This window comes from Hippocampus comes, unplaced genomic scaffold (genome assembly GCF_001891065.2).
Source record: "Hippocampus comes isolate QL1 unplaced genomic scaffold, H_comes_QL1_v1.1 scaffold481, whole genome shotgun sequence".
Taxonomy (NCBI): Eukaryota; Metazoa; Chordata; class Actinopteri; order Syngnathiformes; family Syngnathidae; genus Hippocampus; species Hippocampus comes.
In genome coordinates, this window is record NW_017806032.1 from 212,810 (window position 1) to 235,530 (window position 22,721).

The 22,721-nt window shown below is 40.1% G+C and overlaps 1 protein-coding gene across 1 annotated transcript in view; it reads left to right on the forward strand.

Annotated features, from left to right (window-relative positions):
• The window catches only part of LOC109529441 (receptor-type tyrosine-protein phosphatase gamma-like), a 188,494-nt gene that overhangs the window by 134,945 nt on the left and 30,828 nt on the right, over nt 1-22,721 (forward strand). The window contains exons 13-18 of the mRNA XM_019892829.1: nt 10,622-10,713; nt 11,472-11,563; nt 13,959-14,055; nt 14,588-14,670; nt 15,672-15,806; nt 21,552-21,686. Of these exons, the coding sequence (XP_019748388.1) occupies nt 10,622-10,713; nt 11,472-11,563; nt 13,959-14,055; nt 14,588-14,670; nt 15,672-15,806; nt 21,552-21,686 (634 nt within the window). The remainder of the gene's footprint in view (nt 1-10,621; nt 10,714-11,471; nt 11,564-13,958; nt 14,056-14,587; nt 14,671-15,671; nt 15,807-21,551; nt 21,687-22,721) is intronic.

Here is a 22,721-nt window from a genome sequence, read left to right on the forward strand (position 1 = left end):
AACTGGCCTTGGTCGAGGTCTTCCAGGTTCATGTCTTCCTGTGCGGTGAGCTCTCTCCACCTCAATTTGTCCCTGTAACAGCAGCTTTTCCTTGAGGATTTTTTGAACTTTTTCCTCTGTTTCAGTCCACGTTTCTCCCGGTGTTTCCTCAATTCCATCAATTACCAAGTTGTTTCTTCTTGACTGTCCTTCCAAGTAGTCCATCTTGTCTGTTAATGCTAGCATGCCGTCGCATATTTTGTAGATTTCTGCTTGCATGTCTTTGGAATGGCCAGTTTTGCCGATTAGATTTTTTTTCATGTCGTCTACCTCTTTTTGGGTAAAGTTGATGCTGGTTTTTATTTCTTGGACTTCCCTGGTAAAAGTGTCAAGTCGTGAGTTTGTTGAGTCGATTATCATCTTGACAAATCCTTTGAAATTTTCCTGTTGTTGTTGCAAGAGCGCAGTAAAAAGCTCTTTTTGTTGCTGGAGTAATTCGTTTACTTGAGTGAGGGTCAGGAAGTCCTCATCCTGCTTTGTGTCTTGCTTCTGTTTGGGTGGCATTTTGTCGGGTCTCGTTGCTAGCCGGTTGTATGCTAGTTGGTGACGTGTCCAGTGGTCTTGCTGCTGGGTGTTGCTGACGTGGCAAGTGGGTTTGCCGGCTCCCTCACGCTCGCTGGCGTTCGCGTCTCTAATTCAATATGTTGGCAATAATGATATGGATGCTATTGTTGATTGCCTGGTGGTATTTCCTCCATCTGTCATCTGAATTAGTAAATTAAATTTTCTATTCTAGAAAATGTTACTAATACAGGCTGTGTTACTATTAACCGCAGCCAAACTGATAACCTCGTAATTTCTTGATAGCTTGAACTCATCAGCATTTGTATTTTCCCTCCTTTGATCAAAATCTTGACCCAACGTGCTGGGTCAAATCTGCAACCCATTGTGTTGGGTATAAATAATCCAGTTTTGACTTGCTCCATTTTAGACCCAATGCTGGGTTATTATCTGTTTTACACAATTACTGTTCACCCAGCAGTTTTGATGGTGCCAGTATTTCTGAGCTCATCTGTCTCTCGCAAATTTCCAACTCGTTGAGTCAGAGTGAAGCGAAAAAAAAAAGATTCATGCTAAAATTGTCACTGAAAATAGCAACTTGTTGGAATGTTACGATGCCGACAGTATTTGAAGCTGTCCACACACTATTTGAGCGAGGCCTCTCACTCATGTATGAAGGAGCAGATTTGCTTCTATTCTAATCAATCCAGCTGTCTGCACAGGTCATGTATCGACTTATGTTTCACTCACGCTTAATGTGTGACCTCAAGCTTATTTTTAGGCTTCAAGTCTACTTTCCTTAGTTTTGCCTGATAAATACAGTGGCTGAGCATTAATTTTCAGCAATACTGTTCACTACAAGTTATCAATGTTAGATATTAATACATTTTAAATAATTAATTAAGCATTCTTGTCAAACGTCCTTTTAGGGGCTGGGTGATTGCCGGTATACAAAAACGTATTTTCGGTGCCAGACCTAACTCAATAAAACTTGTGATCTTGTTTTACTTCACCCGAATAAATACATTTACATGAAGGTAAAACTGACAGGTTATTCCAAATTTATAGTTTGTTTGTTTTTTTAATGCGACGTGTAAATATCTGTAATTCTGACGGATTACTTACATAGTTTTACGTTCATCCAAAGTTTTTAAGATAAGATAAGATAAGATAACCTTTATTTGTCCCACACTGGGGAAATTTGCAGTCTGCAGCAGCAAAATTGGGGGGGAGAAAAAATAAAGTGTTTCATTGCACAAAATAAATGTTTCAGAAAAGAACTGTACACAATTCAATATAAGTGCAATATAAAATAAAGCATTAGCAATATATTTGGAGAATAAATGTAATAAATTAGCAATAGCATAGAAAACACAGCGTAAGTTGGCTGTGCTATTTACAATGGTTACAGGTGTAGTTATCTAACTATTTTGATGGTTCTCTTCTCTTTCTCTCCAAAATAGGACAATTTGGAACATATTCTCATTTTCAATGCCACCCTGACATCAGAAAGCAGAGTAAAACAAAGCAAAAATTCGAACTGATGCACACTGAAATGCAACGAAAAAGCAATGTTTTCCGCTAGAAACGGGGTAAAATGGAAAAAACAGACCCCCCCCAAAAAAAAGCAAACAGAAAAATAAATATTGAAAAGAATCCACGCATATGCAAATCCGCAGGTGTCCAACTGCAACTATGTGGGGGGTCCACTGCAGTCACATAATACTTTACAGCGGCGGTCCCCAACCTTTTTTGCCCCACAGACCCGTATAATGTCAGACAGTATTCTCAGGGACTGGCCTTTAAGGTCGGATGAATAATAATACAAAATAATATGATATAACCTGCATGAAAACTGTGATATTTTCTACACATAATAAACACGAATCATGACACGAGGAACGTCCTGTCTGGCCACAACACTCACTGGTCTCTCTGGTAATGTTCAAAGGCACCTTCAAAATAGGATACGCCGCAAATACAAAGTGCATGAAAAATATGACTCACCATCGCCGCATATTATGCAGAGTGGGCTTGGTGCCTGGGACTCTCACATTGAGTTAATCCGTATTTGAAGTCGGACTCCTGATACTGTATATTAAATGTAGCCCTTCTTTTTCGTGAAAGTCGTAGGCTCCTCTTCTGTCTCCTGACTGGGCCTTTTTCCCCTTCTCAAAGAGATGCTTGTTTTTTACCCATTTTGCTAGCTTCTGGGTTTCATTTTAGCGGTAACCTATCACGTGAGCAAGAAGCGCCCATTGACCTGCGTCAAGAGTGACATACTGTGGACGGATGTAAAAGATAATCCGGTATTTTTTTTTTAAATAAATCATCTTTCAGATTCCGAAATGAATAAAATTGAAGTAAGGTATGTTATTTATTTTTTTCTGTGCGGCCCAGTACCAAATGGCCTACAGACCGGTACCGGTCCACCACCCGGGGATCGGGGACCCTTGCCTTACAATACATCATAACAGAGGATGATTCAAAACAGGTTACAACAGTTGCAGCCATCATGTACACAGTATTCCTCTTTCTGTCCACACAGACATGGAGTGATCTTTTCCTTTTCCATTTTTGTTAAAATAAAGGCGGCAAAATATTTATAGTTTACTGCATATGCCAGGCCTCTACTGTTCCTGTTTTAGCTGTCACAGAAAGTCACTAATAAGACAAAAGAAAACGTGGATGCGGTCTGATGAGTCTACATTTCAAATTGTTTGTGGAAATCATGGACGTTTGTGTCCCCTGGACCAAAAAGGAAAAGGACCATGTGGATTGTTATAAGTGCAAAGTTCAAAAGCCAGCATATGTGACGGTCTCGGGGTGTGTGAGTGGAATGGCCAATTTGCACATCTGTAAAGGCACCATTAATGCTGAAAGTTCCATGCAGGTTTTGGAGCAACATATTCTGCCATCCAAACATAGTTTTCAGGGGCATTGCGACTTATTTCAGCAAGACAATGCAAAGCCACATTCTGAACATGTCCAAGCTCTAATTTGGCTTGCCAGCAGACTTCTGAAAATGTGAGACGCATTATGAAGCGTAAAAAAAGACATGAGAGACCCCGGACTGTTGAGCATCCAAAATAGTACAGCAGGCAAGTATGGGTAAGAATTCCACCGACAGCGTTTCAACAATTAGCGTCCTCATTTCTCAAATGCTTATTGAGTGTCGTTAAAAGGAAAGGTGGTAAATACGCCCTTACCCCAGCTTTGTTTCAAGACAGGCATCAAATTCAAAATGAACGAATATTTGCAAAAAAAAATAATAAAATAAAATCTTTCTCTCTCTCTCTCTCTCTCTCTCTCTCGCTCTCTCTCTCTCTCTCCCCTATATATATATATATTTCATTGAATTATATAATTCAATGAAATATGCATTGAAAATCCTTTTCAATGCATTGTAGACTGTTTTTGTTGTTGTTTGTTTGGTTGGTTGTTTTTTTTTTTCCGGGAGCGGGGTTGACAAAAATGTCCCAACCTCATGTCATTGGGATTTAGATTTTAAATTGAAGAACATTTTACGAATCAATCTTCGTGAGATGCTTGGGGTCCTCTGGAAATCTAGGCATAGTTGCCTTCTTTTTGTGATTGACTGCTGATCAATACAGTGAGAGTTCAGCATATGTGGTGACTGAACAGAACAAGTGCTTTCTAAAAAGATGCATGTACGGACAAATTTAAGATACTATCAACAAGTTTTATTGAGGAGTGATTGAACGAGTCATTCTAAAAATAAATTGCATGTCAAATCATGACCAATCATAATCCAAATTAAATCTGTGTTGGTGTTGTTGAACTTTGCGCCTGACCCATCTCTCCCAACCCCAACATTAACCTTAATATTAGGTAATGACCATCACCACCATTCATCTTAAACACACGCACACACACACACACACACACACACACACACACGCACACACACACACACACACACACACACACACACACACACACACACACACACGCACACACATTTTAAATCATCCCTGGCAGCAGGTAGTAGGGGGTGGGGCCAGTCTAGTTAATCCTCTTGCAAAGCAAAGCTCAGGTCATGACCTGAAGTTGTGTACTGACCCAACCCTTGCTCAGTCTCTTGGACCCTTAACAGAAACTGTGGTAGTGATGCAATGCAGTCTCTTATAAAAGTATGATAAAATTGACAAAAGTGCCATTTTAGGGAAAACTTTGAGTGACCATGTCAGATTTTATTCACTATTTAAGACGCAGTTATGAAGCACCTTGTTACTTTTTACAGTCCATGTACGATATTTTTACAAGATGATATTTGTATAAAAGCTAAGGTGTCGGAGAATAGTCCATTTAAAAAGTAGATATGGGTTGTGTCGTAAATTCATCAAAATAATTTGATTACGAATCAGCAGAAATATGTTCTTTTAATTGACCCATCCAATTTCCAGTTGGATGCAAAACAGCAGATGCACAACAAACTGATGCTTAGCAAGACCTGGCAGATGAGACCTATCTAGACTTTTTGTAGTTTGTTGTATTTGTACAATATGCACATTTTCACGACAATATATTTGGACATGGGTCCCATGTGGCCTGATTGCATGATTATGACACCAGTGGCTCAAACCAGAAACTGGCTTGGTGTTGCCTTGTCTCAGAACCTGCCCTTCATGCCTTGTTAGGAAAGCTCCACTCCCTCCCCTCCCTCCTCCTCCGTCTGTGCATTCGGTCACTCAGTGTTTAATTCATGTTAGCAGCAGCATGCAGCAGCCCGTCTGGTCCCCTCTGCTTGTTTCTCACGATGAACGCTTTTTGTTCTCTGCTCTGTATCAAATACAGGTAGGAGGGTTCTGAACACATACACACAGACACTGTTTTGGCGGCTGTTGACGAACTGTTGTTATTTGAGGATTTGGACGCACACACGTACACACACTGACTTCCAACTGGCACGTGGAGTTAAGACCCCCCCACCCCCATGCTTGAAAATGTACTCACTTTCAACGGAAATGATGATTGCTTTTAAATGCAGCAATGTACTTTAAGTTCACAAAGGGAGGTTTGTGTATTCTTCTCTCAGCGCGCGCACACACACACACACACACACACACACACACACACACACACACTAGTACTGATATCTGCTTCATGGATTGACAGATGACACCTAATTACATTTTCAACACCAACTATTTGGGTGATTGATTTATCTACTGTACTCTACTTAGTGAAATATTGTAGATCACAGGTGTTAAACTCAAGGCCCGGGAGCCAGATATGGCCCGCCACATTATGTTATGTGGCCCTTGTGAAAATACCAACATTGCAAATTGTCTTTCCTTTGAAAAATGTTGAGATATTTTCAGCATTTTTGTGACCAATGCACCTTTTGAATTAATTTAATAATATTTAAACAATTGTTTTTTTGGGGGGGGGGTGGGGGGGGCCTGGTTTGAAAACTCATTAATCATTAATGTGTTGTGTATATGTAAGATGAAGTGATTAATATTTATTCACAGTCATCCTGTAACAGCCCTTATACGGAAACCATAACTACAATGTTGCCTGTGACAAAAATGAGTCTGACACCCCTGTTGTAGATCAGTTGGTCCATTGACAAAACATAAATCTGACCCGGCCTTTTTCTTCATGTCACACAGAAACAGAAACACATTGTGATTTTCATAGTGATGTCACCATAATATAGGTATTTCATATAAGATGTTTACTGGCATGTTCTGCAATTATTGGCCAAATGTACTTTAGGGCTGCCATGATTACCGTATTTTCCGCACTATAAGGCACACCGAAAAGTCTTCCATTTTCTTAAAAGCTCACGGCGCGCCTTAAAATCCGGTGCGCCTTGTGTATGGTCATTACGGTAATATGTCGACCCCAAGATGGCTCCTTGCCGGAGACATGCTTACAATGTTATAACTTGCTGTTGGTTCAGTGAACTGTGTCACTGCTTTATTAAATACGTTTTTGTTGCAGCTCCAAAAAAAGGAGAGCTGTGGTGTTGTTTTTTTTTTTTTTAAACGCACACTTTATTAATGGTTTTCACAGCCTCAACAAATACAGGTACGTCTTTGTCCGTCTCCGTGCCTTCTCTTCTTCTGTTCGACTCAAGAGGCGTTCATGACCGCCTCCGAAAAACGTAAATCCACGTTTACTTCAATGAAACTAGGAAAATTAAAAATAATGCATCAAAACAGAAAATCAAGCGAGGAAATCACAAAATAAATTCTATAGCTCCCCTACAGAATTTATTTTGTGATTTCCTCGTTTGTGGTTGGTTTTTCCCTCGTTTGTGGATACAGTACACAACAAAGGAATAAATAACAAACACTTCAGAGACAGTCCAGTCTCCTACATTTTACTAACATCTGATCGTTCTGTTGGAGCCACACTCAAGGAAATGCCAAAATAAATCTGTAGGGGGGCTATATAATTTATTTTGTGATTTCCTCGCTTGATTTTCTGTTTTGATACATTTTCAATTTTCGCAGTTTCATTGAAGTAATGTTAATTTACGTTTTTCGGAGGTGGTATTGAACACCTCTCGAGTTGAATGGAAGGAGCGTAGCTCCATCTAGTAGATGCATTGTAGATTGCACCTTATAATCCATTGTGTCCAATATATGAAAAAAAATTACAAAATAGCCCATTCATTGAAGGTGCGCCTCATAATCCAGTGCGCCTTTTAGTGCGGAAAATACAGTAGTCACAAGTTCGAGCAAAATCATTGACAATTTAATAGTTACCCCGTCGTTTATTTTTTGGGCACTTTATTTTACTCTCAACGAGAGCGTGGGGAACGACAGTGAGATCTGGAAAGGCATGATTGCCTGGCGTTGAATGACCCTTCCTCAATTTACTGGTTACTGGAGAGGCAGGTCCATCGGGAAGTTAAATCTCAGATTCAGGAGGAGGAGCGTGATTTTCATCCTGGCGATGGAACAGTGGACCAGCTCTCCAGCCTCAATAGGTTCTTGGGGGGCATGGGAGTTTGCCCAACCAGTCCGCATGTGTTTTGTAAACTTGTAGAAGGTCCCCCTAGGGGATCTTGTGGGTGGTGCTGAGGAAGGCTATTCCTGTTCCGGTCCCTGTACCATTGGTGTCAGAGTTTGGTCGGCATTTGCGGCAGTAAGTTGGATTTACTGGACCCGGGAGGGGGGGGGGGGGCAAGTCCCTGATGGGGGCCGATTGACCAGGAGGAGGAGGAGGAATGACAGAGTTACATATTATTTCAGTATGTCATTTAGGGGTCTGCAACTCTCCAATAAAAGACTATTCGATTCGTATCTCGATAGATGGAGTGTGGTATGATTCAAGGAAGGTTCATTTTAGAGTGGAACTATTAGATTCTGTTCGATTTGCAATAAGGAAAGGCCTACAGCCAAACCCAAAATTATTCATAACCCAAGTGTATGCAAAATTCTGGGCTTGACTGTATATACACATATACAGTATACTGTATTTAGTCAATATGCCCTAATGCATTTCGATCTGATGAAAGATACTGCAGTCTTGAGCAAAGAAGCAACCTCTAAACCAGCGGAGTCAAACTGAAGGGGTGTTCACACGGCACACATTTGATCCGGCGCTGCACCGATGTATTTTGTTGCGATATAGTTTATACCGGAGCAAATTTTGTGGAGTGTTCACACGTACAACGCCGCTGAGAGTGGCAGCACCGGCACAGTGTCGGTGCAGCTCCACTTGCGTTCACACGGCAGTTTCTGCAGCGGAGCAAAACGACAGAAAACAAATGAGTTGTCGTGTTGGTTCTTTTTTAAACGTATACACAACTCAAGCAACTACTGTACAGGCACGTCCTTCTCCTTCTCTGTCTCCGTGCCTTCTGCTCGAGAGTGACTGCCCCCCCGATAACGTAAATCAACGATGACTTCAATGACACTCAGAAAAGCAAAAATGTAATGCGCCAAACAGAAAAATCAAGAGAGGAAATCACGAAATAAATTCTATGGGGCACGGGGGGGGTTGTGAACACACAACAAAGGAACAAACTACACAAACAACTCCGAGACAGTCCAGTCTCCTACAAAAGGAAAGATGACATTTGGAGACTACCCCCCCCCATTCTAGTTGAGATGGTATAACCCAAGAGGTGCTTTGCTACTGTTACCAGCCTTGTCTTGTGTCGTTATTAAATAAACACATGACGGAAGTCCGACAGAGCACGAAAGCAACGCATTCTCGCCGTACGTAATCAACTCTTCTCATGCGTAGCGAGGCTACTCCCCCCTCGCAAACGAGCATTTGCTCCCGAGCAAATTGTAGCGTTCACACGTGCAAATTTACATCGGTGCTGCGCCGCAAACGAGCATTTGATCTGGAGCAAATTTTTAAACCACCTCCCTGAGGTGGATCAAATTTGGTCTGGTGTAAGCTGTTTAGCAGCGCTACGCCGGAGCAAATTTGCACGTGTGAACGCTCAACTGGTGCAGCGCCGGTGCTGTGTCGGACCAAATGTTGCCTTGTGAACACCCCTTAATTTTTGTCGCGGGCCACTTCGCAGTTACGTCTTCCCTCGGAGGGCCATTACGACAGTGAAACTGAATAGATGTTTAATCATCTCATCGTATTATTACTTGTACACAACAAATTGATGTAGTACTAGTTTTGAAATCACTCAAGTCAACTATTTATTTGTTGTTTGCTCAGTTATTGTTCAAGTGATGTTTGCTCAGTTATTGTTCAAGTGAGTGTGAACGGGGTAACACAATTATTGGAAAATTTAAACATGATATATTACACATGACAATTTTACATTTTAGCATTGATTTTGACAAGTATCAGTGAAGTTGCTTTTGTGGCCCACATAAAATGACATGGTGGGCCGGATTTGGCCCCCAGGCCTTGAGTTTGACACTGGTGCTCTAAACATAACTGTTCTCAGTCCGCTGCATGGGCGTAAGATGGAACACCAGATGGTCAGAGTTACAGAGAATTGGTGGACCTTGACTTAGAAAGGCTTGGTTGCTGTCAGATTTGTCCAAATCCTCATCGTTGTCTCCCATAGTTGACTAATTGAGAGTGATGTAACTGAAAGCATTAAGTCCAGTTTGCAGCGATGAAAAATTCCCTAGAACAACAACAGAGGCCCCAAGGGTGACACGATCGATTGCATATACATTCAGCAATAGGATTTGCTGCTCTTGCTACATTACCAATCGGGGCTACATTTGCCACATTTAAACTATAATGTTGCCGTAAGACCGAACGCAAACTAAACGTTTATGGCTGTGCGTTTTCATTTAAAGTCAATGCAGGATGAAGGATTAAAAATTGAAATTTTGCTTCTCTGCCCATTTCTCTGTGGAAGCTGAAGTGAAATTCTGGCAGCGGCGTGCCACCGACAGCCAATTGGCATCGAGGACATATTTACTATGCCACACGTAGCACTACTGCACATGCATAGACCAACAGGCAAATAAAGGGAAAAAAACAGACACATGCTGTGTGGTGAAATAAAATTAATGTGGGACAAAATCATTCCAGGAGACCGGGAGGTACAATATACAAGACAGCCAGCTTCCAATTGCGGCCGGACCGAGACAAAAAGAGGCACGCTTGAAGGAATTGGAACCAGATGTAGTCTGGTGCATGTACATATTGACTTGTTTACAGTTGTTGAATTGTCAACAAAGATAGCATTTAACAGCCGAAGAAATAACACAAGCCTTGGTTACTAGATTGAGGAGCGATGTTCAAATTGTTCTCCTCTTGTCCGTTCGAAGCAAACTCAGTACTGTATACAGACACCCGAGAACAAAAGCATGCAATACACGCAGGGCAATGTGATATTTCATATTTAGTTGAACCGAGCAACAGGTTTTAAAATTCTCTCTGTCAATAACAAGGGTGCGTTGATATGCAGGTTTTCACAGTTTTTGTTTTTTACAATGTATGAGGTTGACCATTTGTTCCTGTAAAATGATTCAAAGCACGTTATGACTTGATTTGCAATCTTTCCAATTTGCAAGACATTGGATTAAAGCGCAGCAGTTAGTACTTTTCAAATACAATTTAAATGTGATGAAAAGACTCATCTGAAAAGTTGTGTTCTCTTCCCCAGACGTTGTTTTCAGACAACACATCTATATGTGGAGGACAGCAGTTTGCCCAGGATGGTGGCCAATGAAACGGCCCCTGCAGCCTCTATCCCAGGTAATAAATCAATGTGTTACTTGTCACCTAGGCTAAAAATAATAACTATGTTAATTGTTGACCTGTTATTCACTATTGCGTGCGTCCTCTGTCCCAAAAATGGGCGCCCAGACGGACGGGCCGTTCCATCTCAGGAACAGAATGCCCATATCTGGTTATGAGAAGCCGGTTACTCTTTGCTCTGTGTGTCCTATTTACTTCATGTTTGAGAGGAACACAGTGAGAGAGGAAGTATAGAAGAAACGCCGACCTTTATTAATGCTTTGTTATTTTTGAAATAACCATCTTAGAAAAGACAGTGATACTGTCTGTTTAAAAGTTGATGTTAACTTACCGAAGCCTCTTGAGCCAATAGTGAACTTTTCAAAATGAATGACAGAGCGTGTCTGCCATTTGTGCAATCCTCCTTGAAACATGAAAGTAAGCGTGTTAACTCGCAAAATTGGCTGTTTTCTGGCATATTCAAACCAATTTGAAATGTACATTTGTTTACCTTTATAAACCAAACAGCAATGTTATGAAATCTAATATCTATTCACACACTTGTCAAAATAATTTAAAGGATAAATAGTTCTTAAAGGAAATGTGTAGCAGTTCATTACTAATAGTGTAATGACAAAGAATGTTTCCGTGAAGTATGCAGTTAAATGAGAAATGGTCTTGTCGCAGCAGTTAGAGAGGTGTTGCATGTTCTCCTTATGGCTTTGCTCCTATTACTCTGAAGGTGGTTTAACTCTGGTATCATGTCTCCACTTCAGATGACATCAAAGTCATTCAAGTGAAGCACTTCATCAATCATGTCTCAGAACTCTCCTCGAATAACTTACATGGATACTCACAGGAATTTGAGGTAAGTACCAAAGTCTTGTTTAGCCCGTTCACACTGTAAAGAAGAGAAATAAGAAGCAACCAAATATAGCTAGAAGACTATTAGGCAGGGCACAGAAAAATAAAGTGAGTGCCATGTGGGGTTCAGTTGGGATGAGTTTGGTTCATGGCCTGTTTATTGTGTAAAGTGCCATGAGATGTCTTCTGTTGTGGATCAGTGCAATATACATTTTAAAACTGACCAGACTTAACTCTGCACAGTTGTGTGGATTACTAACTGGTTTGCCTTTTTCTTGTAATGTAATGTCAGAATGAACTTAAACAGAAATCAAAACAATACATCTTACTCTTATGATGAACATTAACCCTTTCATGCACCAATAATGATAACCTGTAACCTGATAAAATGATAAGCTGTCCATTGTGGTAACCGCTGTCCCTGAAAGGGTTTACATTAAAAAACAGAACAGCGGTGTGGAGCATATTCATGTTATGAGTACACAGGTGCAATGGTTTGGAATTGCATCCGGTATTTCTTCAAATGAAAATACCAGAACCTGATCACAGACATCAGTTTTAAGTTTACATGGTCATACATTGTATGGAAGACACCAGTGAAGCTTTCATCTGCAATAATAAGACACACTTTTATTGATCACTCAGCCGTATTGGTGTACAGTACATACAGTATTATTGATGAGATGGCTTGTCGTAGCTTGGTTTGAGTGAAGGTCAATTGGTTGGGAGCCAAGATACCAGAAATGCATGTAATATTTATTAATGTTCAGTCATTCATTACCCCACTGAAAATGTACTCCATCTTCTATAAAATGTTCAAGCTCTGTCAGGTGTGTATGCCAGCCTGAGTTTCACTGCTTCAGGAAATTTAGCTTTACGACAAGAGGTTGAAGCCGATTACATGTACAAGGTACACCACTTGTAAACTTAAGTACGTATTTTAGGCCAGTGTTTTTCAAACTTTTTTCAGCCAAGGCACACTTCTTTCATTGAAAAAAATCTCGGGGCACACCACTAGCTCAAAATGTGAAAAAAATGCAGATTTTAACAATTAGCGTGTTATATTGTTACTATAACCGTTTTTAACATTGAAGAATGATGTTACAACAGCTTGGATTGGAATCAAATGAACACAAAGAAAAAAGTATTTTATAATCTTTCATATTTGTTTCACTGTCGTCCTCCATTCATGCGGCACGAATTCGCTTGTCTTAAGGAGTCGAAACACAAGGCAATTGGCTAGCTGTTGCCAAAATGTGAAAAAAATGCAGATTTTAACAATTAACGTATTATATTGTTACTATAACCGTTTTTAACATTGAAGAATGATGTTATAACAGCTTGGGTTGGAATCAAATGAACACAAAGAAAAAAGTATTTTATAATCGTTCATATTTGTTTCACTGCCGTCCTCCATTCATGCGGCACGAATTTGCTTGTCTTTAGGAGTCGAAACACAAGGCAATTGGCTAGCTGTTGCTGCTCCCTAGTGGTATGGGAGGGAACTACAGGATTACTTTCTTGGCGATAGACCGCACAGGCATACAAATTGGATATTTTCCCGTGGCACGCCTGGCCACACAGGGTTTGAAAAACACTGTTTTAGGCTACACGCTGCTCCAGAGTATAAGTTGCACCAGTCAAAAAAATGTATCATGAAGAGGAAAAAGAAAACATATGAGGCTATATTCACACTGCAGGGCATGATGCCCAATTCAGATTTTTTGTTAAATCCCATCATTTTATTTGCTCGTTCACATTTCAAAAATGTCCTGACACGCATGTGCTCAAAGCACGATGTTTACCCCCAAAAAAACCCCCAAAAAACATCTCAGGGCGTCGTGTTTGCGGACGTAAATACGATCCTGCATGTAGTGGCTCATTTCAGAATGAGAGAGGAGCGAGTGACAGCTCGAAACATTTCGAGGAAATGAGACATTACCCCGCGATCACCTGATTTCACAGAGACTTATACTAGAGATGATGTTATTTTCATTCGGCACGTAACAAACGAACCGTCCACGTAGATGAATTGCACTTATCGCCATGCATTTGTGTTTCAGGTGGGATTAAATTAGAATCAAATATAAACAACTTTGCAGATTCAAAGATGATTGTCAGTATTCTCTTAAGCACGCTCCACCCCTGAGTCACAAAAATTAATTTCAATTTATAGCAAATTCTATTAGTAAGTCATCTCTGGAAGTAAACACACTGGACAGCAAAATGATAGATGGCAAAGATCAGGGGAGAGAAAGACTCACAGAATCCACCCTTACAGGTCCAACCAGGAAAACAGCCTCTATGCAATGCAATAGAACTAGAAACTTTGCAGTTGCAAGGATATGCAAGCAAAAGTGTGTGTGTGTCCGTCTGTTTCTGTCTTTGTCAACACCTAGGAGGTTCAGCGCTGCGCTGCAGAAATGAAGATCACATCGGAAAACTCAAACCATCCTGAAAACAAGCATAAGAACAGATACATCAACATAGTGGCCTGTGAGTAAAGAAAATGGACTCTTATTTCAACACAGAAGCAAAAGCAGTTTAAAAAATATATTGCACGGTTCTGATATTTGGTCCTCAAACAAGAAGTCATGCACAAAAATAATCGAATTGGACAGTTCAAGTGATATTACCGCCAAGTATTAACACTAGAGGACAGGGTTGTGTGTTTTTCAAAAATAAGATGACCCTTTATAATGTCCTTGCAAATACCACCACACACAAGGTGAATCCAACCCTCTTTGGTAGATGCTTGCCATGTCTCGTACAGACATTAGCTGCGGTTAATTATCTGGAACTGTCTAGAAGCAGGCCAATCTTGTTCACTGGACTGCATGATGGAAGCAAAAGGGCAGGTGGAAAAGGCCAGCTGGACTTTTATTTGAACTCCACTATGAAAATGTGCAGGTGCTTTGGCAGTGCACCTCAGTACCTGATTTAGAGAACAGGACTGTTATACGTTGAAGCTGATTTTACTTTCAAAATGCAAACATTACTTATCATCTACCCTATGATTTATGCTCAGATGACCACAGCAGAGTGAAGTTAAGAATGTTAGTGGGAAAGGATTCCAAACACACCGACTACATCAATGCCAACTATGTGGATGTGAGTGTTTCCACAGAATCTGTGTTCTCATCTGTGTGCTCATGTGTGTCCGTGTGTGCGTGTGCGCGCGCGTGGGTGTGTGTGTGTGTGTGTGTGTGTGTGCTCATGTGTGTCCGTGTGTGTGTGTGTGTGTGTGTGTGTGCATGTCTGTGTGTGTGTGTGCATGTCTGTGTGCGTGCGTGCATGTATGTTTGTGCATGCATGCATGCGCGTGTGTGTGATGTATGTGTGTGTAATTGATATAAAGTAAAAGGTTAAAAAACTTAAAAATGCCATGTTTTGTGTTGCTAAGTGAATTCAACAATTTCAGAACTCCATCCATGCACCCATCTATTATCTCAACTGCTTTTTCCTCACGAGGGTCGCAGGCATACTTGAGCATATCCCAGATGAATTCGGGCAGCCAATCGCAGGGCACACACAGAAAAACAATGATTCACACTCACAAGCACACCTAAGAAGAATTTTGAGTGATCAGTGACCCCACCGTGCATGTTTTTGGAATGTGGCAGGAAACCGGAGTAACTATAGAAAACCCACGCAGGCACGGGGTAGAACACGCAAACTCCACACAGGAAAGCCAGGGCCCAGAATCTAACCCATGGCATCTGCATTGTGAGGTGGACGTGGCATTTAGACCTTACACCAATTGAAAATCTTTGGAGTGGCAGAAGATGTCTGTAGTCAAGAGAAATCCCAGCAATCTGACAGATTTCGAGCACTTTTCCAAGTGTGTGACAAATAATGCAAAGTAATTATATGGCGCACTTATCAATACTCTTTTTATATTTATTCTGTCTTGGTCTTCTTTTTACATCACAAAGCTGGCATTAGAAAGAAGTGTTTAGAATGTATACCTACTTTATTTTTTATTATTATTTTTATTATTGTTATTATTATTATTATTATTATATTATTATTATATTTTTTTTTAATGATGCATGTATAATTTTGAAAATTGTCTTCACAGATAAACCCTGACTAACGTGTGTCTCTCTCAGGGTTACAATAAGCCCAAGGCTTACATTGCAGCCCAGGGCCCACTCAAGTCGACCTTTGAGGATTTTTGGCGGATGGTGTGGGAGCAGAATACAGGCGTCATTGTTATGATCACTAACTTAGTTGAAAAAGGACGAGTATGTGACACACACACACACACACACACACACACACACACACACACATGCACACACACATTCACACGCACGTTTTTGAACCACAATTTCCCAAAATATGACACTCACCGTGAAAATCTCATCTTTGCTTGCATAAAGTCATGCACAATTCTCAGTACAGTGAACTCCAGCTATTTGAAGGCCATCAGTTGCTCTGCCCGCTAACATAAAATAATCTTTGAGTTTGTAGCTGTATACATATGCCACGAAACAGCGGTAAAATATTTAAAACAGACATAAAATCATAAAGAAACCATACATCTAGTTAGATAAACAATCATGAAAAGATGGTACATGAACGACTTTTCAGTTATTAAATTATTCAACACAAACAAACCACCTTCACATGAAGCTCATCAATAGTATTAGCTAGCATACTAGGCTAAATAACATGTGAGCACTAACTGACGTGACATTATGTAAAAGAAAACAACTATGCACACTCCCACAAAGGGTTTGTCATTTAAGTCACTTTTCAGTTATTAAATTATTCAACACAAACAAATCACCTTCACATGAAACTCATCAATAGTATTAGCTAGCATACTAGGCTAAATAACATGTGAGCACTAACTGAAGTGACATCATGTAAAAGAAAACAACTATGCACACTACCACAAAGGGCTTGTCATTTTAAGTCCCTGTAAAGTGATAGACCTCTCTCTGTGTTTCCTGAATGCACTGAAAACATGCCCCATTTGACTAACCTGTGAATCAAATATGTTCTTGCAGTCTGTGCTAAAATGTCAGACATTTTGAGCCACAGGCTGTTTAACTCGTATTACTGCTATGTTTAATGAGATGTTAACTTTCCCTGAAGTGTCTCAATGATCTAGACCCGCACACAACACAAAATTGAGTGAGGCAGTGATTTATTGGATGACGCTGGTCCACGGGCATTGTGCTACTCCACTAGCCAGCTAGCGCATGGCCCGCAGACCATTGTCGGGCTTGACCAATAAGTCACTGCCGCATTTCCTTTACAGTCATTTGTCTGTCCACATAAACAGCAGTGTTGCAGGCTTGCGAGCCACTGATAGCCGGGTTGTCTGGAATGAGTGCTGACTCACTCCGGAAAGCCCAAGTGCGTACTTTACCCATGCCCAAAAATCCAAACAACTGAAATGCTGATTGATTTTTAAATTAATGATTTTTTTTTGATTTTTTTTTTATAAGACCTGCCTTACATACAGTATGTGCGTTTGTTTTGCTCCTTTCTCATGAGCAGAGTAATTCATTCCTTCGTCCCATCCCGGCTGGATTACTGTAATGCACTTTGCTTCGGAGTCAGCCAATCCTCCATTAAGCGTCTCCAGCTGGTCCAGAATGCTGCTGCTCGCCTCTTGACTGGTACTCATAAGAGGGAGCACATAACTCCTACTCTGGCATCCATATTCGTTTTAGTGTTGTTTTTAAGATCTTACTATTTGTTTTCAAATCTTTGAATGGCCTTGCTCCACCTTACCTCTCTGAGCTTCTCCGCCCCTACACACCTGCCCGGTGCCTCAGGTCTGTGGACCAGACATTATTTGAGGTACCAAGAACCAAGCGGAGGCTCAGAGGGGATTGAGCCTTTTCTGTTGCTGGTCTCTCCCACTGAACATTCGACATGCCCCCTCGCTGCCCATCTTCAAAACTCGTCTCAAAACTAATTTCTGTTCTTTGACTTTTGACTTAGCATGAGACTTGATTTTTAGTCTTACTGTTTTTATACTTTCTACTGCCTTTGTTATTGATTGATTGTTTTAATGTTGATTGTTGTATACATGATATTTGCTCCATGTACACCACTTTGTATACAGCGGTGGTTGTTTTAAAGTGCTCTATAAATTCAGTTGAGTTGAAATGCTTCCACACCATAACAAAGAAATTAATCTACATAAAGTGTGCAGTAGTGTTATAGGGCTGGGTACCGAAGTCTGCCATTCCTTTCAGCGGTACCAAGCACCATTTCACATTTGTTCTTGGCTCATGACAGATGCAGATGCTTTCTTCTTTGCTCTCTCGCTCTCTTGGTCTCTCTCTCTCTCTTGCTCTCTCTCTCTCTCTCTGCTCTTCTATCCCTTTTTTTGGCTTTGCCGAGTGTAGTGTTTTTTTGTCTAAACTGTGAGACTAAAGCCCCATTCTGCATTTTCCTCAACAAACATCATTGAATTGATCAGCTGATCTTTTAATGCAATCGACAAAATGTCCTCTATGTGATCGGGTAAGGGTGGTTGTCCTGATGGAACATTTACGACTTGTTATACCATGGACATCCATCGAGGATGTCAACGACCAATTCCATAATTGTAATTCTTAAAAGGCACTCTGTTATTTGGTGTTGACAGTTTCCTGATTTATTGCAAAGTTTGGAAGACGCTGGTTGCACAATTGGAAATGGGGAAGCTCACAGTTATGACTGATAATCTACGGCATGTTGTCAACACTCAGACTGAGGCGACGAGAGAGCTCACTCCCAGGCTGGATGCGATTACTGAGCTTCTTTGCAAAAGAGACGACAACTTAGAGAAGTTGAAAGCCTGCCTCGAATAAATGACCGCAACTTCGGCTAATCGTTGCCCATTGAGAGGTCCAGGGAGAGACTCAAGGCTGACTGAAATTAAAGTGGGCCTGAGATAAAACAACTGTTATCTCTATTGGCGTTTGGGCCCTGTGAAGGCCTTTATCTCCTGGATGTTTATGCAGACCAGATGCTCAAGCCCACTATCTTCCGAACCATTCCTTCTCCAGTGATTTTCGCAACTGGACCTGGACTCCTAGAGGACGTTGTTCCGAGAGCTGGGAGGAAACAGGGCCAAAGACACCCATAAGGGACAGAAAACACCATAAACAATCTTATCTTCAACACCTCCCTTGGTAGTCCCTACCCCATTCCTCCCAATGGTGCAGTGTGCGTGTGCTGTGGAGGATGTGATGCGCCGATGCAAGGCTGCGTTCGCCTGTTCATTGCATCTGGGCTGTGTGCCTCTGCTCGAAACCTCCCATATCCCCTTCCACATGTGCAAGTATTCGAGTTATGTCATCTATTCATGTGGCTGTTTGCTGAGGTTTTCTCCACACCTCACACTGCGTCCTTCCATTATTGGAGCATAGTTTGCATCTAAGGCGCCGCTTCGCGATTCGTCTCCCTGTGTTAGTCATTGTTGTTTATTTCTTTTGGATGGGTTGAAACCATAAAATTAATACATTGCTCAGTATTTGCCATACCATGTTTCGAGACCGAAACTTATCTTTTGATTGTGGACTGGACAGGTGCGTCTTAACTTTTTTTTAAATAACTGAACAATGCCCTCAGTGAAGCACCTGCAAGTAGATTATGCTTTGAAAAGGAAGTTGCACAACATGTAGAAGTTCACATTACCGTATTGGAGCTCCCACCGCTCCAAGACTTGATCAGCCTGCCGTGGGCTGAATGTCAGTGAAGTCATAATCAGGTGAGTAAAAAAAAAAAATATATATATTTATTGCCCAGATTGAGGCATCTCAACTGAATGGTGGTTCAACTCAAATGCAAATAACCAGCTAACAGTATCATACTGCATGTATTTTGTATACGTGTATTCTCATCTCAAGTATAGACACAACTGTGTCCTCAAAACTCAGACCTCTTGTTTGAATAGGCTGATAGACTGTATGATCCTCTTCCTCAACAAGGGCTGTGTTTGAGGTCATATTGTACCTGCTAATAATCTAAACTTCTGCCTATCTATATTAGGTTAGCCCATCAGTGAGAGCAACATGTTCCCAATCATTTAAATTCATGTGTAAATTGATTTTCACGAGGTTTTCAAAAATGAAGCTCGATGAATGTTGTGTGATTAGTTGCCACCAAAATTGAGAATCTCTAGTCCAATGCAGGCAAAAAACATGGGCCATCTCAATTATTCATTTTAGTCTATGGTGCCCAAATGAATGAGAATCCAGAATCATTTGGAATCAGAATTGACTGCAATGGAAGACAGAATCGTTAAAAGTCAAACATTGCCCAACCCTTCTGTTCTTCTGTTCATGACTCATCTGCTGTCTGCTGGCAACAGGAAATGGCCTTAAAATTTGGTAATGGTTGTGGCAGCAGCAGCAGCGCTCACAGATAAAATGACTATGCAAGTGAGGCATCATCCTTGTCTGTTCCAAGTTAATTGGCCTAGCGTTTGAAATCACGTTTGCCTGGCTTTTTAGCTGGCATTAGGCATCATTGCCGCAGAAAGTGAACATGTTTATGTATTTGAAAAAAAATGCTCAAAGAACAATGACAATCAGGAATACAATTACTGTTCGTTGTCTTTCCTTGTATTACTTTAATTTTGGAGTGGGGGTGGGGGGGTTGTATTATCCTTGTTCCGTGCAGTCCATTGCAATAATGTTTGCTTTCCATGATGCATTTTGTAATGCGTTTTTGTTCGAATTGTTCACACATTATTTTCTCTCAAACCTGTTTTGTTCATTTATTTTTATTCTACAATGTTGTTAGGTTCGATTGTTGAAATAAACACACACACGCACACACAGATAGATAGATAGATAGATAGATAGATAGATAGATAGATAGATAGATAGATAGATAGATAGATAGATAGATAATATTTAAAAATAAATGTTAAATTGTTAAATTGAATATTTTTTTAGATTTTATGATTGAAAAAAGTATCATTTATTACAACATAAACACCCACAATATTGCCAACAAGTGGTACCGTTTAATACCAGGACAGATTCCCAGCTACCTGCAGTTGGTACCGTACTCGCACCCAAAAAAAAATAAAAATCCAGTTGTACATATTTTTTCTCACATGCTGTATCTCAACAATTCACAACTAAATTGTTCAACTTTAAGCATATTTAATGTACTTAGAAATAAATCACTGAAATAATGATTACGTGCAGTCATACATTTAGTGAGAAAAAAAGGCAGATTTTAACATCATTGCAGAGTATGCGGCAGAGGCAGTTTGTCAATAGATGGTGCTAGGGCGCATATATATATATTGGGTGTGTGTGTGTGTGTGTGTATCTTTCTCTCTGCACTTTCTGTCACTTCTTCTTTCTTGAGTCAGCAAGATGCTCATAAGTCATCAAGATACTCAAACACAGTACGTTCTGACAGGCTTTTCCTAAGTTTAATTGTTCGTAGGTATATAGATAGATAGATTGATGTAATTCATGTAATATATAATGTTAAAGACATACATACAATTTCCTTTGAAAATCACTGACTTGGACTGTTAGGAGTATTTGAATTGTTGGCAGTTGTTCACATCCAAAATCTCCCTTGAGCTACCACTGATATTTACACTTTCAGTAGCAGCATCAGGAGTAAAGCAAAGCCAATCTTTTAAGTTTCACATTTCACAACAAAACCAGACATCTCAAACACAGATGAAAAAAATATCATGAAGGTATTACATTTAAGAACAGCAACAAGATTCCAGTTGAAGCAGCGTTTGCTTTGGCCTAACTACAAAAAATATGAATGTTTTTTTTTTCAATCGACGTAGAAGGCCATTGCGAAACACACACAAAAAAATCTACTAAATTTGCAAACCGAACTGTGAATTAGCGGGGGTTCACTGTATTGCAACTCATCCATTGCATGTCTGAACTAACTTGTGCACTCTAATCTGTAAAAGAAAGTGAAAGCTTCATGAGTGATTTTTTTCATGTTAGTTAATATGTGCATGTGTCTGTGTTTTACTGTCATCGCAGAGAAAATGTGACCAGTACTGGCCAACAGAGAATAGTGAGCAATATGGCAACTTAGTTGTCACATTGAAAAGTACCAGCGTTCATGCCTGCTACACTGTTCGACATTTTACACTGCATAACACAAAAGTGAAAAAGGTAGGAATCCTCTTCTTTCTTTTTTTTTTTTTTTTTTTTACTATCTTGACCGAAGTGTTGTCCCTTAATGTTAACACTTTACCCTACTCTGTGCAGTTTAAAGTACAGTGGTATGGGTACTTTAAATATGTATGCAGCATATTATGGAGAATTGATGCTTTTTTTGAAAAGCCTGCCCCCTCATTTGTCAGGATGGGTACTAATAAGATGTTATCGATACTAATACTCTTGCTTATCGATCTGGTGCCTTAACTGTACTTTTTCCTGTTTAGAAAAACACCAAAACAAAACTATTAGACCTCCCTCCATCCATCCATTATCTAAACCGTTTTCCTGACCATTGCTCATTTTTAAAATTAATTAATTGATTTTTTTGTTTGTTTGTTTTTTTTTTTTTGAATAAATGTACTTGTCTTGGAACTACTATGACATTAATGGAAAATAAGCAAATAAGATTTGAACAAATTACTATTCTACTGTTAAACAGTATATAAGCGATTATGTCGTGTAAAAGTAAGCTTGTGTAGAGCAACATTCTTGTGCTGCAAAAAGCACTTCTGTGAGGTGAGATGCACATTATACATATGTTGGTTGATATAATAAAAATAATAATAATACATTTCATTGATAAGCACCTTTCACAACACTCAAGGACACTTTACAATCAAGGACAAACCAAAGAACAATAAAACCACAGATTATAAATAATAAAAGAAGAGACACATTTAAATTAATAAATCGATTGTGTTGCTCACTATTTTAATTATTGGTTGCACTTGTGACAACGTGCATTTAGCAGTGACATTGCAACGTAATCCACCGTCCCTCTCCAGTCTCCAGGCATAACCAACAATAACCAAGCTTTGACATTAGTATGATTGTTGCGTTGAGTGAAAATTGATTCGTCATGCCTGCAGTTCAAAGCAACAGAGCTAACCCAATGTAAATTACGCCAGTTTGCGCTGCGTGAGTGTACGCCTCACTCTTTGCAGCCTTCAAAGCTGCTCACTTAGCTGTGTGTGCTTGCTAGCCAGT